We start from the raw sequence: 21527 nt of genomic DNA, 5'->3' as shown, positions 1-21527 counted from the left end.
GAGTGGTGATCGGCTGCTGGCAGTGGCGGTGGAGACAGAAACGATAAGGTCTTTTAAGAGACTCCTGGATGGCTATATGAAGCTTAGAAAACAGAGGGTTATGGGTAAAGGCTAGGTAGTTCTAAGATAGGGACATGTTCGGCACAGCTTTGTGGGCCAAAGGGCCTGTATTGTGCTGTAGGTTTTCTCTGTTCCCATGTTTCTGTTCCTGTTTCACCATTGCAGCTGATTGGACTGTATCCTCAACTCCCCATTCTTTTTATGTAAGTACGATGGCACATGTGGTTTAATTCCCTTAATAGTATGGTCTGTTTTAACATTGCTCCCCTTCATTAGATTTGGCAAGGAGAGAAAACAAATTAGATTTAAGATGCAGAGAAGGTAGTGGAGGAATGGATAGGGCAAAGGGAGTAAATGTGACAGGTTGAGACCAGGGTTGCCATGGGGATGTTGATAGTGATCTACTCAATAGACAATAGGTGCAAGAGTAGGCCATTCAGCCCTTCTAGCCAGCACCGCCATTCACTGTGATCATGGCTGATCATACACAATCAATACCCCGTTCCTGCCCTCTCCCCATATCCCTTGACCCCACTATCTATAAGAGCTCTATCTAACTCTCTCTTGAATGCATCCAGAGACTTGGCCTCCACTGCCTTCTGGGGCAGAGCATTCCACATATCCACCACTCTCTGAGTGAAAAAGTTTTTCCACATCTCTGTTCTAAATGGCCTACCCCTTATTCTTAAACTGTGGCCTCCAGTTCTGGACTCACCAGCTGGAACATGCTTCCTGCCTCCAGTGTGTCCAATCCCTTAATAATCTTATGTTTCAATCAGATCCCCTCTCATCCTTCTAAATTACAGTGTACACAAGCCCAGTCGCTCCAATCTTTCAACATATGACAGTCCGGCCATTCCGGGAATTAACCTTGTGAACCTACGCTGTATTCCCTCAATAGCAAGAATGTCCTTCCTCAAATTTGGAGACCAAAACTGCACACAATACTCCAGGTGGGGTCTCACCAGGGCGCTGTACAGCTGCAGAAGTACCTCTTTACTCCTATACTCAGTTCCTCTTGTTATAAAAGCCAGCATGCCATTAGCTTTCTTCACTGCCTGCTGTACCTGCATGCTTGCTTTCATTGACTGATGTACAAGAACACCTAGATCTCGTTGTACTTCCCCTTTTCCTAACTTGACTCCATTTAGATAGTAATCTGCCTTCCTGTTCTTGCCACCAAAGTGGATAACCTCACATTTATCCACATTAAACTGCATCTGCCATACATTTGCCCACTCACCCAACCTGTCCAAGTCACCCTGCATTCTCATACCATCCTCCTGACATTTCACACTGCCACCCAGCTTTGTGTCATCAGCAAAATCGCTAGTGTTACTATTAATCCCTTCATCTAAATCATTAATGTATATTGTAAACAGCTGCAGTCCCAGCACTGAAGCTTGTGGTACCCTACTGGTCACAGCCTGCCATTCTGAAAGGGACCCGTTAATCGCTACACTTTGCTTCCTGTCAGCCAGCCAATTTTCAATCCATGTCAGTACTCTGCCCCCAATACCATGTGCCCTAATTTTGCCCACTAATCTCCTATGTGGGACTTTATTAAAAGCTTTCTGGAAGTCCAGGTACACTACATCCACTGGCTCTCCCTTGTCCATTTTCATAGTTACATCCTCAAAAAACTCCAAAAGATTAGTCAAGCATGAGTTTCCCTTCATAAATCCATGCTGACTTGGACTGATCCTTCTACTGCTATCCAAATGTGTCGTAATTTCCTCTTTTATAATTGACTCCAGCATCTTTCCCACCACTGACGTCAGGCTAACCGGTCTATAATTCCCTGTTTTCTCTCTCCCTCCTTTCTTGAAAAGTGGGACAACATTAGCCACCCTCCAATCAGCAGGAACTGTTCCTGAATCTATAGAACATTGGAAAATGATTACCAATGCGTCCACGATTTCTAGAGCCACCTCTTTCAGTACCCTGGGATGCAGACCATCAGGTCCTGGGGACTTATCAGCCTTCAGATTCAACACCGTTTCTTGCCGAATATAAATTTCCTTCAGTTCATCCTTTACCCTAGTTCCTTTGGCCACTATTACATCTGAGAGATTGTTTGTGTCTTCCCTAGTGAAGACAGATCCAAAGTACCTGTTCAACTCATCTGCCATTTCCTTGTTCCCCATAATAAATTCACCTGTTTCTGTCTTCAATGGCCCAATTTTGGTCTCAACTATTTTTTTGTTATTCACATACCTAAAGAAGCTTTTACTATCATCCTTTATACTCTTGGCTAGTTTACCTTCGTACCTCATTTTTTCTTGGCGTATTGCCTTTTTTGTTATCTTCTGTTGCTCTTTAAAAGCCTCCCAGTCCTCCGGTTTCCCGCTCATCTTTGCTATGTTATACTTCTTCTCTTTTACTTTTATACTACGTTTACTTCCCTTGTCAGCCACGGCCGCCCCTTACTCCCCTTAGGATCTTTCTTGTCTTTGGAATGAACCGATCCTGCACCTTCTGCATTATTCCCAGAAATACCTGCCATTTTTGTTCCACTGTCTTCCCTGCTAGGGTATTGTTCCATTGAACTTTGGCCAGCTCCTCCCTCATAGCTCCATAGTTCCCTTTGTTCAACTGTAATACTGACACATCCGATTTTCCCTTCTCCTTCTCAAATTGTAGATAAAAACATATCATATTATGGACACTACCTCCTAATGGTTCGTTTACCTCGAGGTCCCTGATCAAATCCAGTTCATTGCACAACACTAAATCTAGAATTGCCTTCTCCCTGGTAGGCTTCAGTACAAGCTGTTCTAAGAATCCATCTCGGAGGCACTCCACAAACTCCCTTTCTTGGGGTCCAGTACCATTCTGATTCTCCCAGTCTGCCTGCATGTTGAAAACCCCCATGACAACTGTATCATTACCTTAGCAACATGCCAATTTTAACTCTTCATTCAACTTGCACCCTACATCCAGACTGCTGTTTGGGGGCCTGTAGATAACTCCCATAAGGGTCTTTCTACCCTTAGAATTTCTCAGTTCTATCCATACTGACTGTACATCCTCTGATTCTATGTCCCCCCTCGCAAGGGACTGAATATCATTCCTCACCAACAGAGCCACCCTACCCCCTCTGCCAGTCAGTCTGTCCTTTCGATAAGATGTATATCCTTGAATATTCATTTCCCAGGCCCTGTCCACTTGAAGCCATGACTCTGTTATACCCCATCGTACTTGCCAATTTCCAACTGAGCCTCAAGCTCATCTACTTTATTCCTTATACTTCGTGCATTCATATATAATACTTTTAATTTGGTACTCCCCTCACCTTTCATATCAATTCCTATTTCCTTGGCCATACTGTATGATCTCTTCTTGAGCTTTCTACTCCATTTATTCTGTTGTCCTTTTTAACTTTTCTTATTTTCACTTTCCCTTTAACTCCATCTTTATATTTCCAGTTCATCCTCTCCCTCCCACTACTTAGTTTAAACACATCCGTGTTACAGTGGCAAACCTGTCTGCCAGAATGCTGGTCCCCCGCCTATGAAGGTGCAACCCGTCCCTTTTGTACAATTCATCCCTACCCCAAAACAGATCCCAGTGGTCCAAGAATGTAAATCCTTGCTTCCTGCACCAGTTCCTCAGCCACACATTCAGATCCATTATCTCCCTGTTCCTGCCCTCTCCAGCACGAGGAACTGGAAGCAAACCAGAGATAACCACCCTGTAAGTCCTTTTCAGCTTTCTTCCGAGTTCTCTGAAGTCCCGCTGCAGAATGTCCTTCCTCTTCTTCCCGATGTCATTTGTGCCAACATGCACTACCACTTCTGGCTGTTCACCTTTACCCTTGAGGATTCCCTGCAATTGGTTCATGATGTCCTGGATCCTAGCACCAGGGAGGCAACACACCATCCTTAAATCTCACCTGTTGCTGCAGAAACCCCTTTCCGTACCTCTTACTATGGATTCCCCTACTACCACGGCTCTTCCTGATGTCTGACTCCTCGGCTCTGCTTCTGCACCGATTTTTGGCTCGCAGACCTGTCCGCCTCTCAGACTGGCAGTATCTTCTGTCCTGACAGCTTCCAAGAAGGTGAACCTGTTTAGGAGAGGTACAACCCCTGGGGTCTCCTGTACTTCAAGCATCCTTTCCTTCCTCATCGTCGCCCCCTTTCTCTCTTCTGGTATCCTCAGTGTAACGACCTCACTGTAGGTCCTGTCCAGAAAACCCTCATTTTTGCGGATAAACCTGAGGTCATCCAGTTCTTTCTTCAGTGCTGCAACATGCTCCTTCAGAAGCTGAATCTGGACACACTTTCCTCAGCTGTAGCAGCCGGGGGCACTATCAGTGTCCCTGACCTCCCACGTCATGCACGTAGCACACTGAATCAGCTTAGTGGTCATGTCTTCACCCTCTGCAATTGTGCCTGGTGTAGTCTCCTCACTGAAGACTCTCGAGCCAAAGACTAGCACCTTTCACACCAGGCACTTCCCTCGACCAGGCCACTCAGTAGTGATCAAGAGGTCATTGCAAATGGCAGCAGAAATGGGGAAGAAGGAAGAAAGAAAATATTACAGATGATGAGTTACAGTGCAAGTAGTCAATTCTGATGCAGACAGAAAAGATAAGTTACCCAAAGGCACAAATTTCAATATTGAGCCAAGAAAGAACATGAGACTGAAGAAATATATGTCTGAATTTTCTAAGTAACAGTTATTTGCATGTGTATATATAATACTGTTCACAACTAAGAGATTACTCAATTAAGACATAGTTGAGGCATTTTTTCCTCTTATGGAATGATGAGTCTTTGGACCATTTCTTTACAGGATGTTATGAACACAAGATATTCTGCAGATGCTGGAAATCTAGAGCAACACACACAAAATGTTGACATTTTGGGAAGAGACCCTTCACTTGGTCTAATAGTTATTTGTAGAGATATATAGATTCTTGATAAGGGATGAAAATTTACCAGGAGTAGTCTGGAATGTATTGCTGAGACAATCAGATCAGCAATGATCTTATTGACAGTGACAGCTTGAGAGGTGGGGTGGCCTAGTCCTGACCCTAGTTTGTAATTCGGTGATCTCTTTTGTACTTGTTAGGTATACATTTTAGATTGTTTATGATTTTACCACAGTTGAATTACACTGGCCGTTTACATGAAATGGGGAAGAATGCAATAAACCATGAGCAAATGATTAAAAACCTTTACAATTAAATGGAACTTATTTGGTCTAATCAGAAATTGATTCAATGATGGTACAGCAGGAAAATGAACTATATTGAATTGCTTAATCCTTGTACAACTGGGAGTGTACCAATGAGAGGCACAGTGACCACTTCCATGTTGGAATGATGGGATGGGATGTACAAATGTATTTATCTGTACCTGTGTTAGTGACATGAACACAAAACCGGTGACAACCCTACCCATGTCCACCACCAAACCCAGCACTTGCCCACAACTAGTCATTAGGTCCAAGACCGTACTCACTTCTACCTGACTATAGATGAAGTAGGTGCCATCCACAAGTACCTCCAACTGTCCACTTCGGCTGTGTAATCGGAAGACCTTATGATTCAGTGAAGATCGGACCCAGTCGGCCAGAACACCACCTATGAGATCTCATCGTGAGAAGGGCAGTCACTCAATACATGGAAAAATATGCAGCAAAGTTCTAAAATAAAAAGAAACCTAACTAACATTGTTAAAACAATGGTTTATTGGCTTTAAAAACAAAAGGACCCTTGCATGCAGTAATGAAATTCATCTGAATGACAGGCTCAAATGCACATTGAATCAAAATATTAACTCTGTTTCTTCCTCCCCAGAAGCTACCTGACCTGCTGGGTGTTTCCAGATTTCTGCATTTGTTTCATTATATCACATATGGCAGTAAGATAACCCCACCTTCTTCTAAACTCTAAGGAATATATATTCTGATTTCTATACCTATTCCTTATAGGTCATAAACACAAGAGATTCTGCAGATGCTGGAAATCCAGAGCAACACACTAGAAGTGTTGGAGGAACTCAACAGGTCAGGCAGCATCTATGGAAAGGAATAAAGAGTTGACGTTTGGAGCCGGGATCCTTCATCTGGACTGATCAGGCCTGAAACGTTGACTCTTTTATTTCTTTCTATAGATGTTACCTGGCCTGCCGAGTTCCTCCAACAGTTTGTATATATTACAATAGGTCAACGTTCTTGTCCCGTGAATCAGTCTAACGTATCTCTCTTTGAGTACCTCTAATGCCATTGTTTCTCTTTAATGTTGGGACAAGGACATTCTGCAGTGCACATCTTAAGTGTCACAAGTGCTCTGCATAATTCTCATAACACTGCTTCATTTCTAAACACCACACCTCTTATAATAAAGGCCAACAAGCTACTTGTCTTCCTAACCACTTGCTACACCTACCTAACTTACTGCATTTAAGGCACAAGAAAACTTAGCTTTGTCCTTTCTCCATTGAGATAATAGTCTGCCATTACACGCATGAGCTCACGTCCTACGTTACACTCTGTTGCTATGCTTTCTCCTATTCACTCAGCGTATCCATCTCCAGTTGCAAAGTCTTAAACATGCCGTCCTACCCACTTCCCTGTCATCTGCAGACCTGGATATGTATGTGTCTCTCTGCTACCAGCCCCAGGATATTCAAGTACATTGTATGTAATTAAGGGCGACGAACTGATACTTGGGGCACTAGCTACATCCCTCCGAGCGCAGTAGTATGAAAATATAAAAGATTTCCACCTTAAAGGACAGCATCACCATATAAAAAACATGGCAGAAACCTTTGTGGGGTTTAATCTGACATCATTGGAGATTTTTGAGTAACAAGTTTGGAACATACAACGTGGGATCAGAGGAATTAGTGGTCAAGGAATAAGCATAAAGATAATTCAAATTCTAGGCTTTTTTTATTGTGCAATTTCTAAGCGTTCCAGTTACTAGGTAATATTCATGCAGTGTTTCCTGGGAATCATGTGGGATTACCGGCTACAGTGGATGTTCCATTTATTTCAATTATTGAGGTACTAAATGGAATTGGCCCTTCTGGCCTTTCGAACCACGCTGCCCAGTAATCCCCTATTAACCCTAGCCTATTCACGGGACAATTTACAATGAGCTACCAACTGGTACACCTTTGGAACGTGGGAGGAAACCAGAGCGCCGAGAGGAAGCCCGCACAGTCACGGGGAGAAAATACAAACTCCTTACACACAGCATCAGGAGCTGAACCCAAGTCGCTGGCTGTGCTAACCACTATGCCACAGAATAAAGGGACTGAGACAACGAGGAATTTCTTTAGCGAGGAAGTAGTGAATCTGTGGGACTCGTCGCTACACAGAGCTGTGGAGGCCAAGTCACTAGGTGTACTTAAGGCAGAAATTGATATGCTCTTGATTGTTAAGGGGGGGGTGGGTTTAAGGGTTACAGGGAGAAGGTAAGACAATGGGGTTGGAAAAGTTGACCATAGCTGAGTGGTCGAACAGACTCAATAATGCGAATGGTCTAATTCTGTTCCTATTATCTTATAGAGATGGCATTTGGAAACCTGAGCAAATTCAAGGTATGAGAAGGAAATGAGTCCATGGAGATTGTAATTGTGGCATGGTCTCTCCCCTTGCAGCTGACGACTGTGGATACAAAGAATGTGATCAGGAGAAAACCAGCTGATTATTTTACCACAAAAGGGAAAACTGCATGTCAAGTAATTGGAGAAAGGGATGATCCTAATCATGGAAGTTACAGAAAACATTTGATCTCAAGAGTGCCTGGTTGGGGTGGCAAGCTGCTATAACCATCCCTGGATCCAGCCACTAGAAAAGATGGTCCTTATATACCTTGAAGGTAGGGGATATATTACAGGGTACAGCAGCTACAGAAAAGAGACAGAATTAGCCATCTTAGAGTTTATAGTTATACTTTGCTTCGGTCCATTTGTTGTGCCTTCAGCAACTCGAAGGAATGCATTCTTTATCTCCCTGTGTTTGTCCTTAAGAATCCCTCTCTCCACTTTGGCATTCACAGTAGCGGTTTAAATACCGCTAATGTTTTAGCCTCCACCACCATCCTTGGCAAGTCATTCCAGGCACGCACAACCCTCTGTTTAAAAAACTTACCCTTGATATCTCCCCTAAACTTCCCTCCCTTAATTTTGTACATATGCCCTCTGGTGTTTGCTATTGGTGCCCTGGGAAACAGGTACTGCCTATCCACCCTTGTTGTTTATTGCTTGATGCTACTTGTTTATTTATTTATTATTTCATTTGTTTTATTTTATTTTTGCACAGTTTGTCTTCTTTTGCACGCTGGCTGTTTGTCAGTTTTGTTTGTGTGTATTGTATTGCTTTCAAGAAGGAGCTAGATAAGTATCTTATGGATAGGGGAATCAAGGGATATGGGGTCAAGGCAGGAACCGGGTATTGATAGTAGATGCTCAGCCATGATCTCAAAATGGCGGTGCAGGCTCGAAGGGCCAAATGGTCTACTTCTGCACCTATTGTCTATTGTCTACTTCGTTCTACTGTAAATGCCTGCAAGAAAATAAATCTTTGATGATAAATTTACTTTGAAGTAAAATTAAGAGATAGACATGGAACTTTTTTTAATGCTTTAAATGTCTTAACAGTAATTTATTCAATATTTCACCTGTTCCCTTTCTACAATGGAGAGGATGGCCACTGTAACAGGAATACAATCCTTCCCACTTGCAATTATAAATAGCATCCCCAACATTTCAGTGTTGAGTCTCACTAGCAACTGAGATTCCAGTACAAGAATTTTACAAAAGCCACAGAGATGGAGATTTGTTGTTTTTTTGTGAGATGAACAGGAAGATGTTGAAAGCCACTTTTGCAAGGGTGTAATAATTCATTGCCTCTGTCTCTCCTCTGTCTCTCAACATGTTTTTTTCTGTAACTGGAGAGTTACGCGCTGCTGACGGTGAATGGCATTAAACTCTCCGGTTGTTTTGCAATAGAGAAAGAGTGAGATGCTTAGCTTTGATGTTTCTACTTTCATTCCCATTTAACACCACTTCTCTTGGTTAGTGGTAGGTGGATTATAATAGCCAATCGCTGATGAGTTAACTGGATCATACTTAATAAAAAAAATCTTTTTGCTTCTTACTTTTAAACGTATAATTATCCACCACAGTAGCTTAGGAAGATTTACTTTTGACATGTAAGGATAACTGGAGATTTGCAAATCATTGTAAAGTGGCCAGGGATTAACTGCTATTCAGTCTAATGCTCTTGCTTCATATAGTTTCAAAGAAAATGCATTCCAGTTACTCAACAGCCATTACCTGCTTTTGACAGATCCTTCACCTTATGTCACCAAACGATACATCACAATGACAACCAGTGCAAACAAAATGCATGCAGTAACTAGAAATATTAATCTATATTTATTTATTTAACCTGCTAAATGGATTAACTGTTGAATTGACTAAGAGCACCTTGCTTTTTAACGTGCCAGTGTTGAAGTTTTCATTCAAACAACGATATTAATGCTGAAAATATTCCCAATGCACCTCAAAGAACCACAAGCTGACAGAAATAGATGCTGAGCCAAAGAAGGCAGTTGACTGAAGGTTTCTGCTGAAGAGGCAGACTTGTAAGAAGGTCTTGCAGGAGGCTGGGAAGCTGACTTGGATGAAGAATTAAGGGAGGGAGTGACAAACAAAAGGCAGAATAAGTTGGAAAGCGGGGGGGGGGGGGGGGGTGGGAAGGGTCTCTGATCAACATTAACGCTGGTAGTGAATGATGTTGCCCAAACTAATTATCTCTTTTGCAAATTACAGCTAATCCCTCTGTTAACAGGTCTGAAGTACAATAATTCTCTCAACTCTCCACTTCTTCCTCCCTCTGTCTCTCTCCTCCTGTGGTGAACTATGTGCCTGTCGGGACACACCCCTGCTGACTGCTCCTGTGGCTCCTCCCACAGGCCCCTGTATAAAGGAGACCTGCGGCCTGAAGCTCGGCCTCAGTCTCCAAGACCTTGTATGATAGACACTCACTCCTGGTTCCTTCTTCCAGTCAATAAAAGCCGATATCTCGCCTACGTCTCAGTGTGAGTTATTGATGGTGCATCAATTTTATTGACTGGAAGTTTTAAAACATGGAACCCGTTTTGCGTCCGGACCGGTTGGATTTGGACCCTCAAGACCCTGATGCAGCTCTCGCTTTTGAACACTGGCTTGCATGCTTCCAATCGTACTTGGCGGAGCTTCGTGCGACTGAACCCGCCGTTATGCACAGAATCCTACTCTCGAGGGTCTCCTCCAAAGTTTACTCCTTTATCCGGGACCTGCCGACCTACGAAGGGGCACTGGACGCCCTCAAACGACAGTACCTGCGGCCGGTGAACACCGTCTACGCAAGACATCGCTTAGCTACCCGGCAACAGCGGCCTGGCGAATCGTGCGCTGAGTTTCTCCGAGCACTACAGACACTCGTCCGAGCTTGTGACTGCAAGACGCTCACGGCAGAACAGCATGTGGAGCTGCTGGTGCGAGACGCCTTTGTGACGGGACTGAGGTCAGTGTACATGCGCCAGCGGCTGCTGGAGAACTCGGATCTTACCTTAAGCTCGGCGATAGAGAAGGCCAACGCTCTAGAAGCTGCTTTGCATAACGCCGACGCTGTCCAGTCGCGCGATTCCCCGCCGGTTTCGTGGACGCCTCAGACCTTGCCACCGCCGGCTCCCGGGAGCGAATTCGCCAACGCCGCCGCCAGTCGCCATTCCACGAGCTCCCCGACCCAGACCACGGCTGTGGCCCGTAAGAAACTCGTGCTTTGTTATTTCTGTGGCCAAAAGAAACATCCTCGACGACGCTGTCCAGCGCGAGAAGCGACCTGCTCCAGCTGCGGAAAGCGGGGCCACTTCGCCAAGGTCTGTAAGTCTCAACCTCGAGCGGAGTGCAGCGCTGCGGGTGAAACGTGGGGGCCGCCATCTTGCATGCCGGGATGTGGGCGGCCATCTTTGTCGACGTCAGTACGCCCCGCCCCCGATCCTCCGATGCTGACCGGGTACCCCGACGGCGATCCAACTCTGGCCACTGTGACTCTCGACCAAAGCGCCCCACACCAGCTCGCAAGGTCCATGATGGACATCCAGGTGGAGGGGCACTGGACTGGATGCCTGTTTGACACGGGCAGCACTGGGAGTTTTATTCACCCGAACACAGTGCAACGCTGCGGACTTGCAACGCGGCCGGTCAGTCGGAGGTTCCATTTGGCCTCTGGGTCGCAGTCCGCAGACATCCGGGCGGGTTGTGTAGCGACTTTGGTGGTGCAAGGCACAGAATATCGGGACTTTGAACTGCTGGTCATGCCTAATCTGTGCGCACCTGTGCTATTGGGGCTGGACTTCCAGAGCCATCTCGAAAGTGTGACTATGGTATACGACGGGCCCCTCCCACCACTCACTGTCAAGAATCCTCAGTTTTGTGGGACTTCTTCACATACCCCGCTACTGACCACACACACACACAGACACACACATCCCATCCAGAACCAGGCCAACAGCTGCGCTACCGACACTTGCAGCCTCTCCACTCTCAAGATCCCTCCCCCACCGCTGTTCGCCAACCTGACCCCCGACTGTAAACCTGTGGCAACCAAAAGCAGGAGGTACAGCGCGGGGGACCGGGCCTTCATTCAGTCGGAGGTGCAGCGGCTGCTCAGGGAGGGGATCATTGAGCCGAGCACAAGCCCTTGGAGGGCCCAGGTGGTTGTTGTTCGGACTGGGCAGAAAAATAGGATGGTGGTGGACTATAGTCAAACCATCAATAGGTTTACGCAGCTTGACGCATACCCCCTACCCCGCATCGCGGATATGGTCAACCAGATTGCTCAGTATAAGGTGTACTCGACAATAGATCTGAAATCCGCTTATCACCAGCTCCCCATCTGCCCAGAGGACCGCCCCTACACCGCCTTCGAGGCGGGCGGCCGGCTCTATCACTTCCTGCGCGTCCCTTTCGGTGTCACGAATGGTGTCTCTGTCTTCCAGAGGGAAATGGACCGGATGGTGGACCAGTACCAACTGCAGGCCACATTTCCCTATCTGGATAACATCACCATCTGTGGTCATGACAGGCCAGATCACGACGCCAACCTCCAACGGTTTCTCCAAGTGGCCGCAGCTCTGAACCTTACTTATAACAGGGACAAGTGTGTTTTTGGTACCACCCGCCTTGCTATATTTGGGTATGTCGTGGAAAACGGGGTTATTGGGCCTGATCCCGAACGTATGCGCCCCCTGTTAGAGCTCCCTCTTCCCACCACTCTCAAGGCCCTCAGACGGTGCCTGGGGTTTTTTTCCTATTACGCCCAATGGGTCCCCCATTACGCAGACAAGGCTCGCCCCCTGGTCAAGTCTACCTCGTTTCCCCTCTCTGCTGAGGCCTGCGCGGCCTTCAACTGCATTAAAGCGGACATTGCCAAAGCTACGATGCATGCAGTGGACGAGACCGCTCCCTTCCAAGTGGAGTGTGATGCCTCCGATTTCGCTCTGGCTGCTACCCTTAATCAGGAAGGCAGACCAGTAGCATTCTTTTCTCGCACCCTCCAAGGCTCTGAAATTCGGCACTCCGCGGTGGAGAAAGAAGCCCAGGCCATAGTGGAGGCTGTTAGGCACTGGAGGCACTATCTTGCTGGCAAAAGATTCACCGTGCTGACCGACCAGCGCTCGGTTGCGTTCCTGTTCAGCAACCAACAGCGGGGCAAGATCAAAATGATAAGATTTTGCGGTGGAGGATAGAACTCTCCACCTACACCTATGATATCCTGTACCGGCCTGGCAGACTCAATGAGCCCCCTGATGCCCTATCCCGGGGAACATGTGCTAGCACACAGCTCGACCAGCTGTACGCCCTTCATGCACAACTTTGCCATCCGGGGGTCACCCGATTTTACCATTTTGTGAAAGCTCGGAACCTGCCGTACTCCCTGGAGGACATCAGGACGATGACCAGGGACTGCCAAATTTGTGCCGAGTGCAAACCGCACTTCTACTGTCCTGACACGGCACAACTTGTCAAGGCCACCCGCCCTTTTGAACGCCTGAGTGTTGACTTTAAGGGCCCCCTTCCCTCCACTGACCGCAATGTCTATTTTCTCAGTGTTATTGACGAGTTCTCACGGTTCCCCTTTGCCATCCCCTGCCCCGACACCACTGCCACGTCCGTCATAAAAGCCCTGCGCCAGCTCTTCACTCTGTTCGGGTATCCCTGCTATATCCACAGTGATAGAGGGTCCTCCTTTATGAGTGAGGAGCTGCGCCAGTACTTGCTAGCTAGGGGCATTGCTACCAGTCGGACCACGAGTTATAATCCCCGGGGTAATGGCCAGGTGGAGCGGGAGAATGCCACAGTGTGGAAGGCCACACTTTTAGCCCTTAAGTCCAAAGGGTTGCCGGTCTCTCGATGGCAGGAGGTCCTCCCTGAGGCACTGCACTCTATCCGCTCTCTGTTATGTACGTCCACCAATGCCACCCCTCACGAACGCCTATTCTCTTTTCCCAGGAAGTCTGTCACTGGGACCACCCTACCAGTTTGGCTGACGTCCCCGGGGCCAGTGCTGCTCCGGAAACATGTGAGGAGCAATAAATACTCCCCGCTGGTGGAGAGGGTTCACCTTCTCCATGCGAACCCCCAGTATGCTTACGTGGTCTTACCTGATGGGCGGGAGGACACGGTCTCCATCCGCGACCTGGCACCCGCAGGTGCAGCAGACCACTACCCTGAAGGCTCTCCGGTAACTGTGAACCCTGCACCAGAGGTGACACCGTACTCACCAGGCCCTACACAGACTCCTCACGACACTTGTATACCGGGCGTTTCGTACGCATTTATACCAGGCGCCTCGCACATGCATGAGGGATCACCGGCGCCTAGTGGGCAAGAACACGCGCAACCCCCGTCCCCTGTGCAATCGCCAATGTTGCCGGCACCTATGCGGTCACAGCCGGTGCTACGTAGATCGCAGCGACAGATTCGACCGCCTGATCGGCTTGACTTGTAAGAACCTTCGCTACATGAGGACTTTTTCAAACGAAGGGGGGGTGAATGTGGTGAACTATGTGCCTGTCGGGACATGCCCCTGCTGACTGCTCCTGTGGCTCCTCTCACAGGCCCCTGTATAAAGGAGACCTGCGGCCTGAAGCTCGGCCTCAGTCTCCAAGACCTTGTATGATAGACACTCACTCCTGGTTCCTTCTTCCAGTCAATAAAAGCCGATATCTCGCCTACGTCTCAGTGTGAGTTATTGATGGTGCATCACCTCCTCTCTCTGCTTTAAAGACCACTATTATAAACTCTTCCTCTGAATATACTTTTGGTCATCCTTCCAAATATCTTATCAATTTTTATGATAATTTCTCCACTAAGAACCTTACGTTGTTGTCCATGTTAAATTTGTTATGTAAAACTGAGCTATCATTGAAATTGCTTCATAAAGAAGCAATTTATATATTGAAGAGAACACTGTTTAATGATTTAACTATTTCTGGATTTTGTCTTCATTTAGGATGTCTATGCTAATACTCCTGATAAAACCTACCAATCAACTACTATATGAAGAAATCTGCAGATGCTGGAAATTCAAACAACACACACAAAATGCGGGTGGAATGCAGCAGGCCAGGCAGCATCTATAGGGAGAAGCACTGTGACGTTTCGGGGCGAGACCCTTCGCCAGGAGTCAGGGTCTCGCCCCGAAACATCGACAGTGCTTCTTCCTATAGATGCCGCCTGGCCTGCTGCGTTCCACTGGCATTTTGTGTGTGTTGCTTGAATTAACTATTATATAATACACTCAGGGTAAAGTACCAGATGCACTTCAGTATGTGGCCCAACATAAGACACAGAGAGAAATGTAAGGGGATATCATAAACACTATTTAGGGGTAACAAGATGAGATGGTATCGTGGCAAAACATTATTCAATAATGGTATTGCATGAACAAGATGTGCCGAAAGGGTGTGTTTCTGTGCTGTACTTTTCTACGATTCTAACTATCTGATTTTCTCTGCATTACACTGCGTAATGACAGAATACAGAAAGATCATGAGTTGCTTTTACATGTTACTTTATCAGCTCACTGACTTCCAATGTTATTAATACTATAATTCATGAATTTAAATCTTACCTTGTTTAACTTGAATCACTGAGTCATGACCCTGGAGGTGGACAACTTCCATCTGCAAGTAATAATTACAATATTATGTTCTCACAAATCAACGAATATGTTGTAAAAAAAAAGGATTACTCCCTACTTGTACATAGCTTTCTCCTTTTGGTTGTTCTTTCTTTCCTTTCTTTTCTATAAGTGTATACCTCAGATAAATATTACTTGGAGATTTGTGGTAAATATGACTATATGATATATATGTATAGTATCTGAAATACATCTTATGGAACTTTAATAAAAAATAAATTACAAAAAAAAGAAAAAAAAACAAAAATCCTGTCATCTCAAACACAGCAACTCAAAACCAGAAAGACTTATAATAATGATAAATGGTTGAACAAACACTGTAAATAGGAAGGCTAACTTCCCTTCTCAGGAAATGAAACTGACTTCACACAAATCCATTTTCTTATCCACTTAATTTCTGTCTGTTTTCTGTTCATTTAATTCCTCTCTGGCAACATATGATGCTAATCTTTCCTTTTAGGTGTTAATGAGACACTGCACATTTGAGCATTGAATTTTCATGTTTCCATCTTCTGCTTCATTTGCAGTTTCTCTCTTTGTAAAATTAAGGCATTATTTATATTTTGTGGCGCGTGGTTAAGGTGTTGGACTAGTGATCTGAAGGTCACGAGTTCAAGTCCCAGCCAAGGCAGCGTGTTGTAAAATTGAGCAAGGCATTGCTCCAGTCCACCCAGCTGAAAATGGGTACCAGCAAAATGCTGGGGGTTAACCTCGCGATAGACTGGCGTCCTATCGGGGGGTGGGGGGGAGGGATGGGGGGGTAGTCTCCTACTCTCAGTTGCTTCACACCACGGAATCTGGCATAAGCACTGGCCTGACGAGCCGCAAAGGCTCAGGACAGACTTTAACTTAACTATTTATATTTTAACACATTATACAAGAGGAAGAAACCTGAATCAATCTGATGCAATATCACATAACTCTAAGTGGAATAACATTAATGCTGTCCCAATTCCATCAACTTCACCTTTTCTATCTGTTGTTTGCCAAAATCAGCAAGGGCAATTGAATGATATTATTGTTATGAAACTGAAGCCAGGCAATAATGTACAGATATTGATCTAATTGCACGGTGAAGCAGATAGGGATCAGCAACTAACCCACTTAAGGCTTAGGCTCTCGTAAAGATACAAAAGGAAGTCTTCTGGCCCAGTCAGCATCTCTGTTCTTGTAAGAGAGGGTTTCCCAACCATTTTTATGCCATGGAGCCTTACCATTAACTAAGGGGTCCATGAACACCAGGTTGGGAACCCCTATTGTAAGAGATTACAAGATCCTGCCACACATGTAATACCCTCATCTTTGCACCTCTTCATTATTTCAAACTCCACAGGACACTAGAGGGAGTCAATACTTTAAACAGCAGGGAACCCCTGCTATGTCACTGCCTATTCCATCTATGTTTCTCACTGCTTGAATAAAGAAAGCATCCAGCATAATGAAAGGCCTCTCCCACCCCCGATGTTCTCTCTTATACCCTCTCCTATCGGGCAGAAGATACACAAATCTGAAAGCACCTACCACTAGGCTCAGGGACAACTTCTGTCCCGCTGTTATCAGACTCTTGAATGTACCTCTTGCTTGGGAAGATGGACGCTTGGCATCACAATCTACTTGTTATGATCCTGCACTTTACCATTTACCTGCACAGCACTTCCTCTGCAGCTTCTACACCTTTCTATCTGCATTATTATTGCCTTACCTCTTTCTACCTGTCATATGACTTTGATCTATATGAACAACACTCAAGACAAACTTTTCACTATATCTTGGCACATGTGACAATAATACACCAATTCTAATTTCAATGAAAAGAGAATACTTTGGATTACTGTTGCTTCTTTTTCTTGGAAGCAGTATGTCCATCTCTGTGGCCAGTGAGACAACCTACTGCTATCATAGCATTATCACACTTGTCTAGTCTTTAGGGTGTGCGTCGCTCTCACCGGAAAACAAGGCTTTTCAGTGCCTCCTCCTAGTCACTCCAACCCTCTACAACACTATGCATCTATAAGATAGACCCACTAACTCAGATTTCCCTTACATTTTCAGGTCTTATCATGAGAAGAGCAGAGGTGGGAAAGACCTGATCAATTTGGACATCTAGACATAGAATAAGTAATTCCCTTCAAGCTTAACTCTGTGGCTACCAGCAGAATCTTCAAACTTCTGTCCTCATCTCTCATGGAATATGATCGACAGACAGGAGCTTGCCAATCGCACTGGCTGTCATTATGGAATCTAACATAAGCATTAAGAGATTTTCACATCACATCGCCAAATCTCCAAAACCCTCTTCATAGCCTGCAATACTCCTGGCCAAGCTTGTCTTCTGGCAGGAAATGTTAGGTATCCAGCAAAGCACCTTTCTTGTCTGCATTAACTCACAATGTCTAGTGCTACGTTTAACCACCAGATCATCTGAATTGTATTAATATTGTCTTCCAACATATACCTTTCATATTCAGTAATATAATTATGTGAGACAACCTGCCCAAGGGCTGCCTGTTAACATAGATTGGACTTGACACTTCAACAAGAGTTCAATCAGCTGGCTACTGTTTCAGGAAGAGTATTATTCCTCTGTAACATAATTATCCCTTTGCAGAGGCTGATGCTTTTTGTTTTGTGATTCTTGCTGTTCAGTGGCCAATAATAACATGATTTTCATTTCACAGAATGCCTTGAGGAAGAGTGTGTTCGATTTGTTTAAACATATACTCAATGGCCATTTTACCAGGTAATCCTGAAGCAGCCAGTGAGTTTACGCTTGTGGTCTTTTGCTGCTGTAGCCGATCCAATTCAAGGCTCGACATGTTGAGCATTCACAGATGCTCTTCTGCACACCACTGTTGTAACACATGGTTACTTGAGTTACTGTTGTCTGGCCATTCTCCTCTGGCCTCTCATTTCCAAGACAATTTCACCCACAGAACTGTTGCTCAGTGGATTTTTTTTGTTTCTTCCATCACTGGATTTTTTTTTCCCTGAAGTGCTCTGCCATCAACAATATTTTCCATTCTAAATACTTTTACAATGTCAACAAAGCTCATTTTGGCTGGTCTGGTTGGAGCAGTTAAACTTCTAAGCAACCTGCATGCTCTTCCACTAATTCCACTCAGTTACACAGGCACATTTTTGGCTGGCGGACCATTATCTACCCCGTGGAGGTAGGATGCCAGGGCTTCGTCGGCACATCAACGACAAGGTTACTCTGTGATATGTCAGTAACTGGAGCGAGGCTCCGGAGGGCTGCCAGAGAGTTGGCTGAAGCGGCAGTAAAGGGCAGCTTTCAGCTGTGGCTGAGAAGGAAGGACAGAAATTTGGGGACCAATTAACTCCATTGGAAGCTGCAGGAAGTGAAGAAAGATGTCACTGCTGCTGTTCCACCACCAGGAGATGTACCAGGGCTAAGGGAGTGAAACATCAATGAATGGTGCTTCCAGACTGATGACCCCGCAGCTGACCGAAGAAAACTATTGGAGGTGTGGCAGGCAGCAATGCCTAGCAGGAAACAATATTTCCCTGTAAATCTCATTGTCTATATAGTTGAGATGCATTCTATATTGAGTTCAAGTTTATAGATAACCATAAATTATAAGTTGTATAGTTAACATATCTGTACTACTTGAGTAATATTGCAAATATATTGTTTGGTTAAGCATTCTTTGTTGTTTACATAATTCATTATGGATTATACAAAGAAGTAAGTGAATGCCACCACATCATAAGCATGCACCTCACTGAAGTACAAATGTTTGTAAAAAGAAACTAAATGTACACAAGTTTCAACTTTTTCTTTCATTAGTTAATGGGCTGAATGGCCCAATTCTGCTCCTATGCCATAAGTTTTGGAGTTACAAAAGGTAACATAATGACTTTTAAGTAAATTCCAATGTGAAACAGAGCTTTTGATGAGGGCTGTGGGAGTTGTAATAACCCAGCAACTGAGCACATACCACCCAACTCAGAAAACTTCGATCCTGCTGTTATCAGACAGTTGAATGGGCCTCCTGCATGCTGAAGGATGAAATCCCAGTCTGCCAAACTATCGAACCACGGCTCTCTCATTTTGTCTACCTACTCTGCATTTGGTTTTCCTTCCCACTGTCGAGATGCACTCACATCTGGAATTATCTGTCTGGATGGCATGTAAGCACAAGCTATTCATTGTAACTCAGCACACGTAACGATGATGAATTAATCATGTTGCTGCATTCACCATATAGTCTTACATTTAAAGAATATATGTTTGGCTGTGGTAATGGAGAATTGGTTACATCAGACACTCTCTTTGCTGGGTCAGTGGTGAAATGGGCCACCAGCTTCATGTTCCTGGGAGTCAAAATCTCACAGGATCTATCCTGGGCCCAACATATAATGATGCATTCCAGTAGGAGCTTAAGGAGATTTGATATGTCACCACAGACTCTAACAAATTTCTATAGATGTACTGTGGAGAGCATTCTGTCCGGCTGCATCTCCATCTGGTATGTAAGTTCCATTTCACAGGATTGAACCCTGCCACAGAGGGCTGTAACTCAGCCAGCTCTGTCACAGTCACAAGTCTCCTCACCGTCAGGGACATCTACAAAAGGCGATGCTTAAAGAAGGGAGCATCCATCATTAAGAACCCTCAACATTTGTGACATGCCACCTTTTCATTATCACCATCACTAAGGAGGTACCAGAGCCTGAAGACCCACACAAAATGTTTTAGAAACAACTTCTCTTTTGCCATCAGGTTTCTGAATGGCCCATGAATCTAAGAACACTACTTAAAAAAAAAACTTTCACACTATTTATTTACTTAGTTTTATTGTAATTTATAGTAAGTTTTTAATGCCTTGCACCGTACCTCCGCCACAATACAACAGATTATAACTCTGTGATAATAAGCCGGATTTCTCATTCACCTGGAAGAATTTGGCTACAGCAGTGCAAGTTGATACTCAGAGCATAGCAGAGGACAAAATTGCAATTAGCTTGGCATACTTTATCTTTACACATCATCTGGCACAAGCACCCAGTGACCTCTAACCAGGCCTCAGCTGGCATAATTTTAGCACCTGTCCACCTGAGATGATTAACAGTGGGTCACAAGACACACAGGTGACACCGCCATGACAGACCATGCTAGCCCCCAGTGAGTTGAGCAACTGGACCATCTGTTCAATGTCAACTAGAGCTGGTGACATGGCACCATTTCAGATATTAACAAGTAAACACTCAGTGGCCACTTTATGAGGTACACCTGCTTGTCAGTGGAAATACCTAATCAGCCAATCACGTGGCAGAATCTCAATGTATAAAAGCCGAGTTGTTGTTCAGACCACACATCAGAAATGGGGAAGAAATATGATGTAAGTGACTTTGACAGCGGATGAATGATTGTTGGTGACAGACAGGGTAGGTTGAATACCTCAGAAACTGCTAATTTGCTGGGACTTTTGCACACAACAGTGTCGAGAGTTTATGGCGAATGGTGTGAAAAACCAAAACAAGTTCAGTAAGTGTCATTTATCTATTTTATTTAGAGATACAGCATGGAATAGGCCCTTCTGGCCTAACAACCTGCACTGCCCAGAAACCCACTTATTTAACCCCAGCCTAATCACAGGAAGTTTACAATGACTAATTAACCTTCCAACTAGTACAGCTTTGGACTGTGGGGGGAAACCAGAGCATCTAAAGAAAACCCATACTTCCACAGGGAAGACGTACAAACTCCTTACAGAAAATGTCCGAATTGAAGTCTGAACTTTGATGCCCTGAGCTGTAATAGCATGGTGTAAAAATGCCTTGTTAATAAGAGAGGTCAGAGGAGCATGGACAGAGTGGTTGAAGCTGAGCAGAAGGCGGCATTAAGCCAAACAGCACGTTTCAACAGTGGTGGGCAGAAAGGCATCTCTGACCTTGAACCAGCAGAAGACCACGCACACTTTATTAAGTACAGGAGGTGGCCACTGGGTGTATTCTGACAGGGCTTTAATGGCACAGAAAGAAAAGTACTGTGATAAAATAATCTACAGTGTATAAGAAGAGAGGATTGACACATCTTTTCATCTCTCTGTTCCCACATGAAATTAGCTTTGGCTGTTTGAATCCTAAAAGTTCCTAAAAGACAGAGCAACAACAGCAGAAACCATTTCCAGTGGCATGGTAGTGTAGTGGTTAGCATTAACACTACTGTAGTACCAATGAGTCATAAGTAGAATCAGGTTTAATATCACCAGAATATGTTGCGAAAT

The 21527-nt window shown here is 44.9% G+C and overlaps 1 protein-coding gene across 1 annotated transcript in view; it reads right to left on the bottom strand.

The window, feature by feature from the left end:
• eda (ectodysplasin A) overlaps nt 1-21527 on the bottom strand; it is a 250529-nt gene that overhangs the window by 24304 nt on the left and 204698 nt on the right. Inside the window, exons 6-7 of the mRNA XM_059976828.1 lie at nt 15208-15259; nt 5532-5662 (exon numbers count right to left, since the gene is read on the bottom strand). Of these exons, the coding sequence (XP_059832811.1) occupies nt 5532-5662; nt 15208-15259 (183 nt within the window). The remainder of the gene's footprint in view (nt 1-5531; nt 5663-15207; nt 15260-21527) is intronic.

This window comes from Hypanus sabinus, chromosome 8 (genome assembly GCF_030144855.1).
Source record: "Hypanus sabinus isolate sHypSab1 chromosome 8, sHypSab1.hap1, whole genome shotgun sequence".
NCBI classification, from domain to species: domain Eukaryota; kingdom Metazoa; phylum Chordata; class Chondrichthyes; order Myliobatiformes; family Dasyatidae; genus Hypanus; species Hypanus sabinus.
This window is presented reverse-complemented; position numbering and strand designations above follow the sequence as displayed.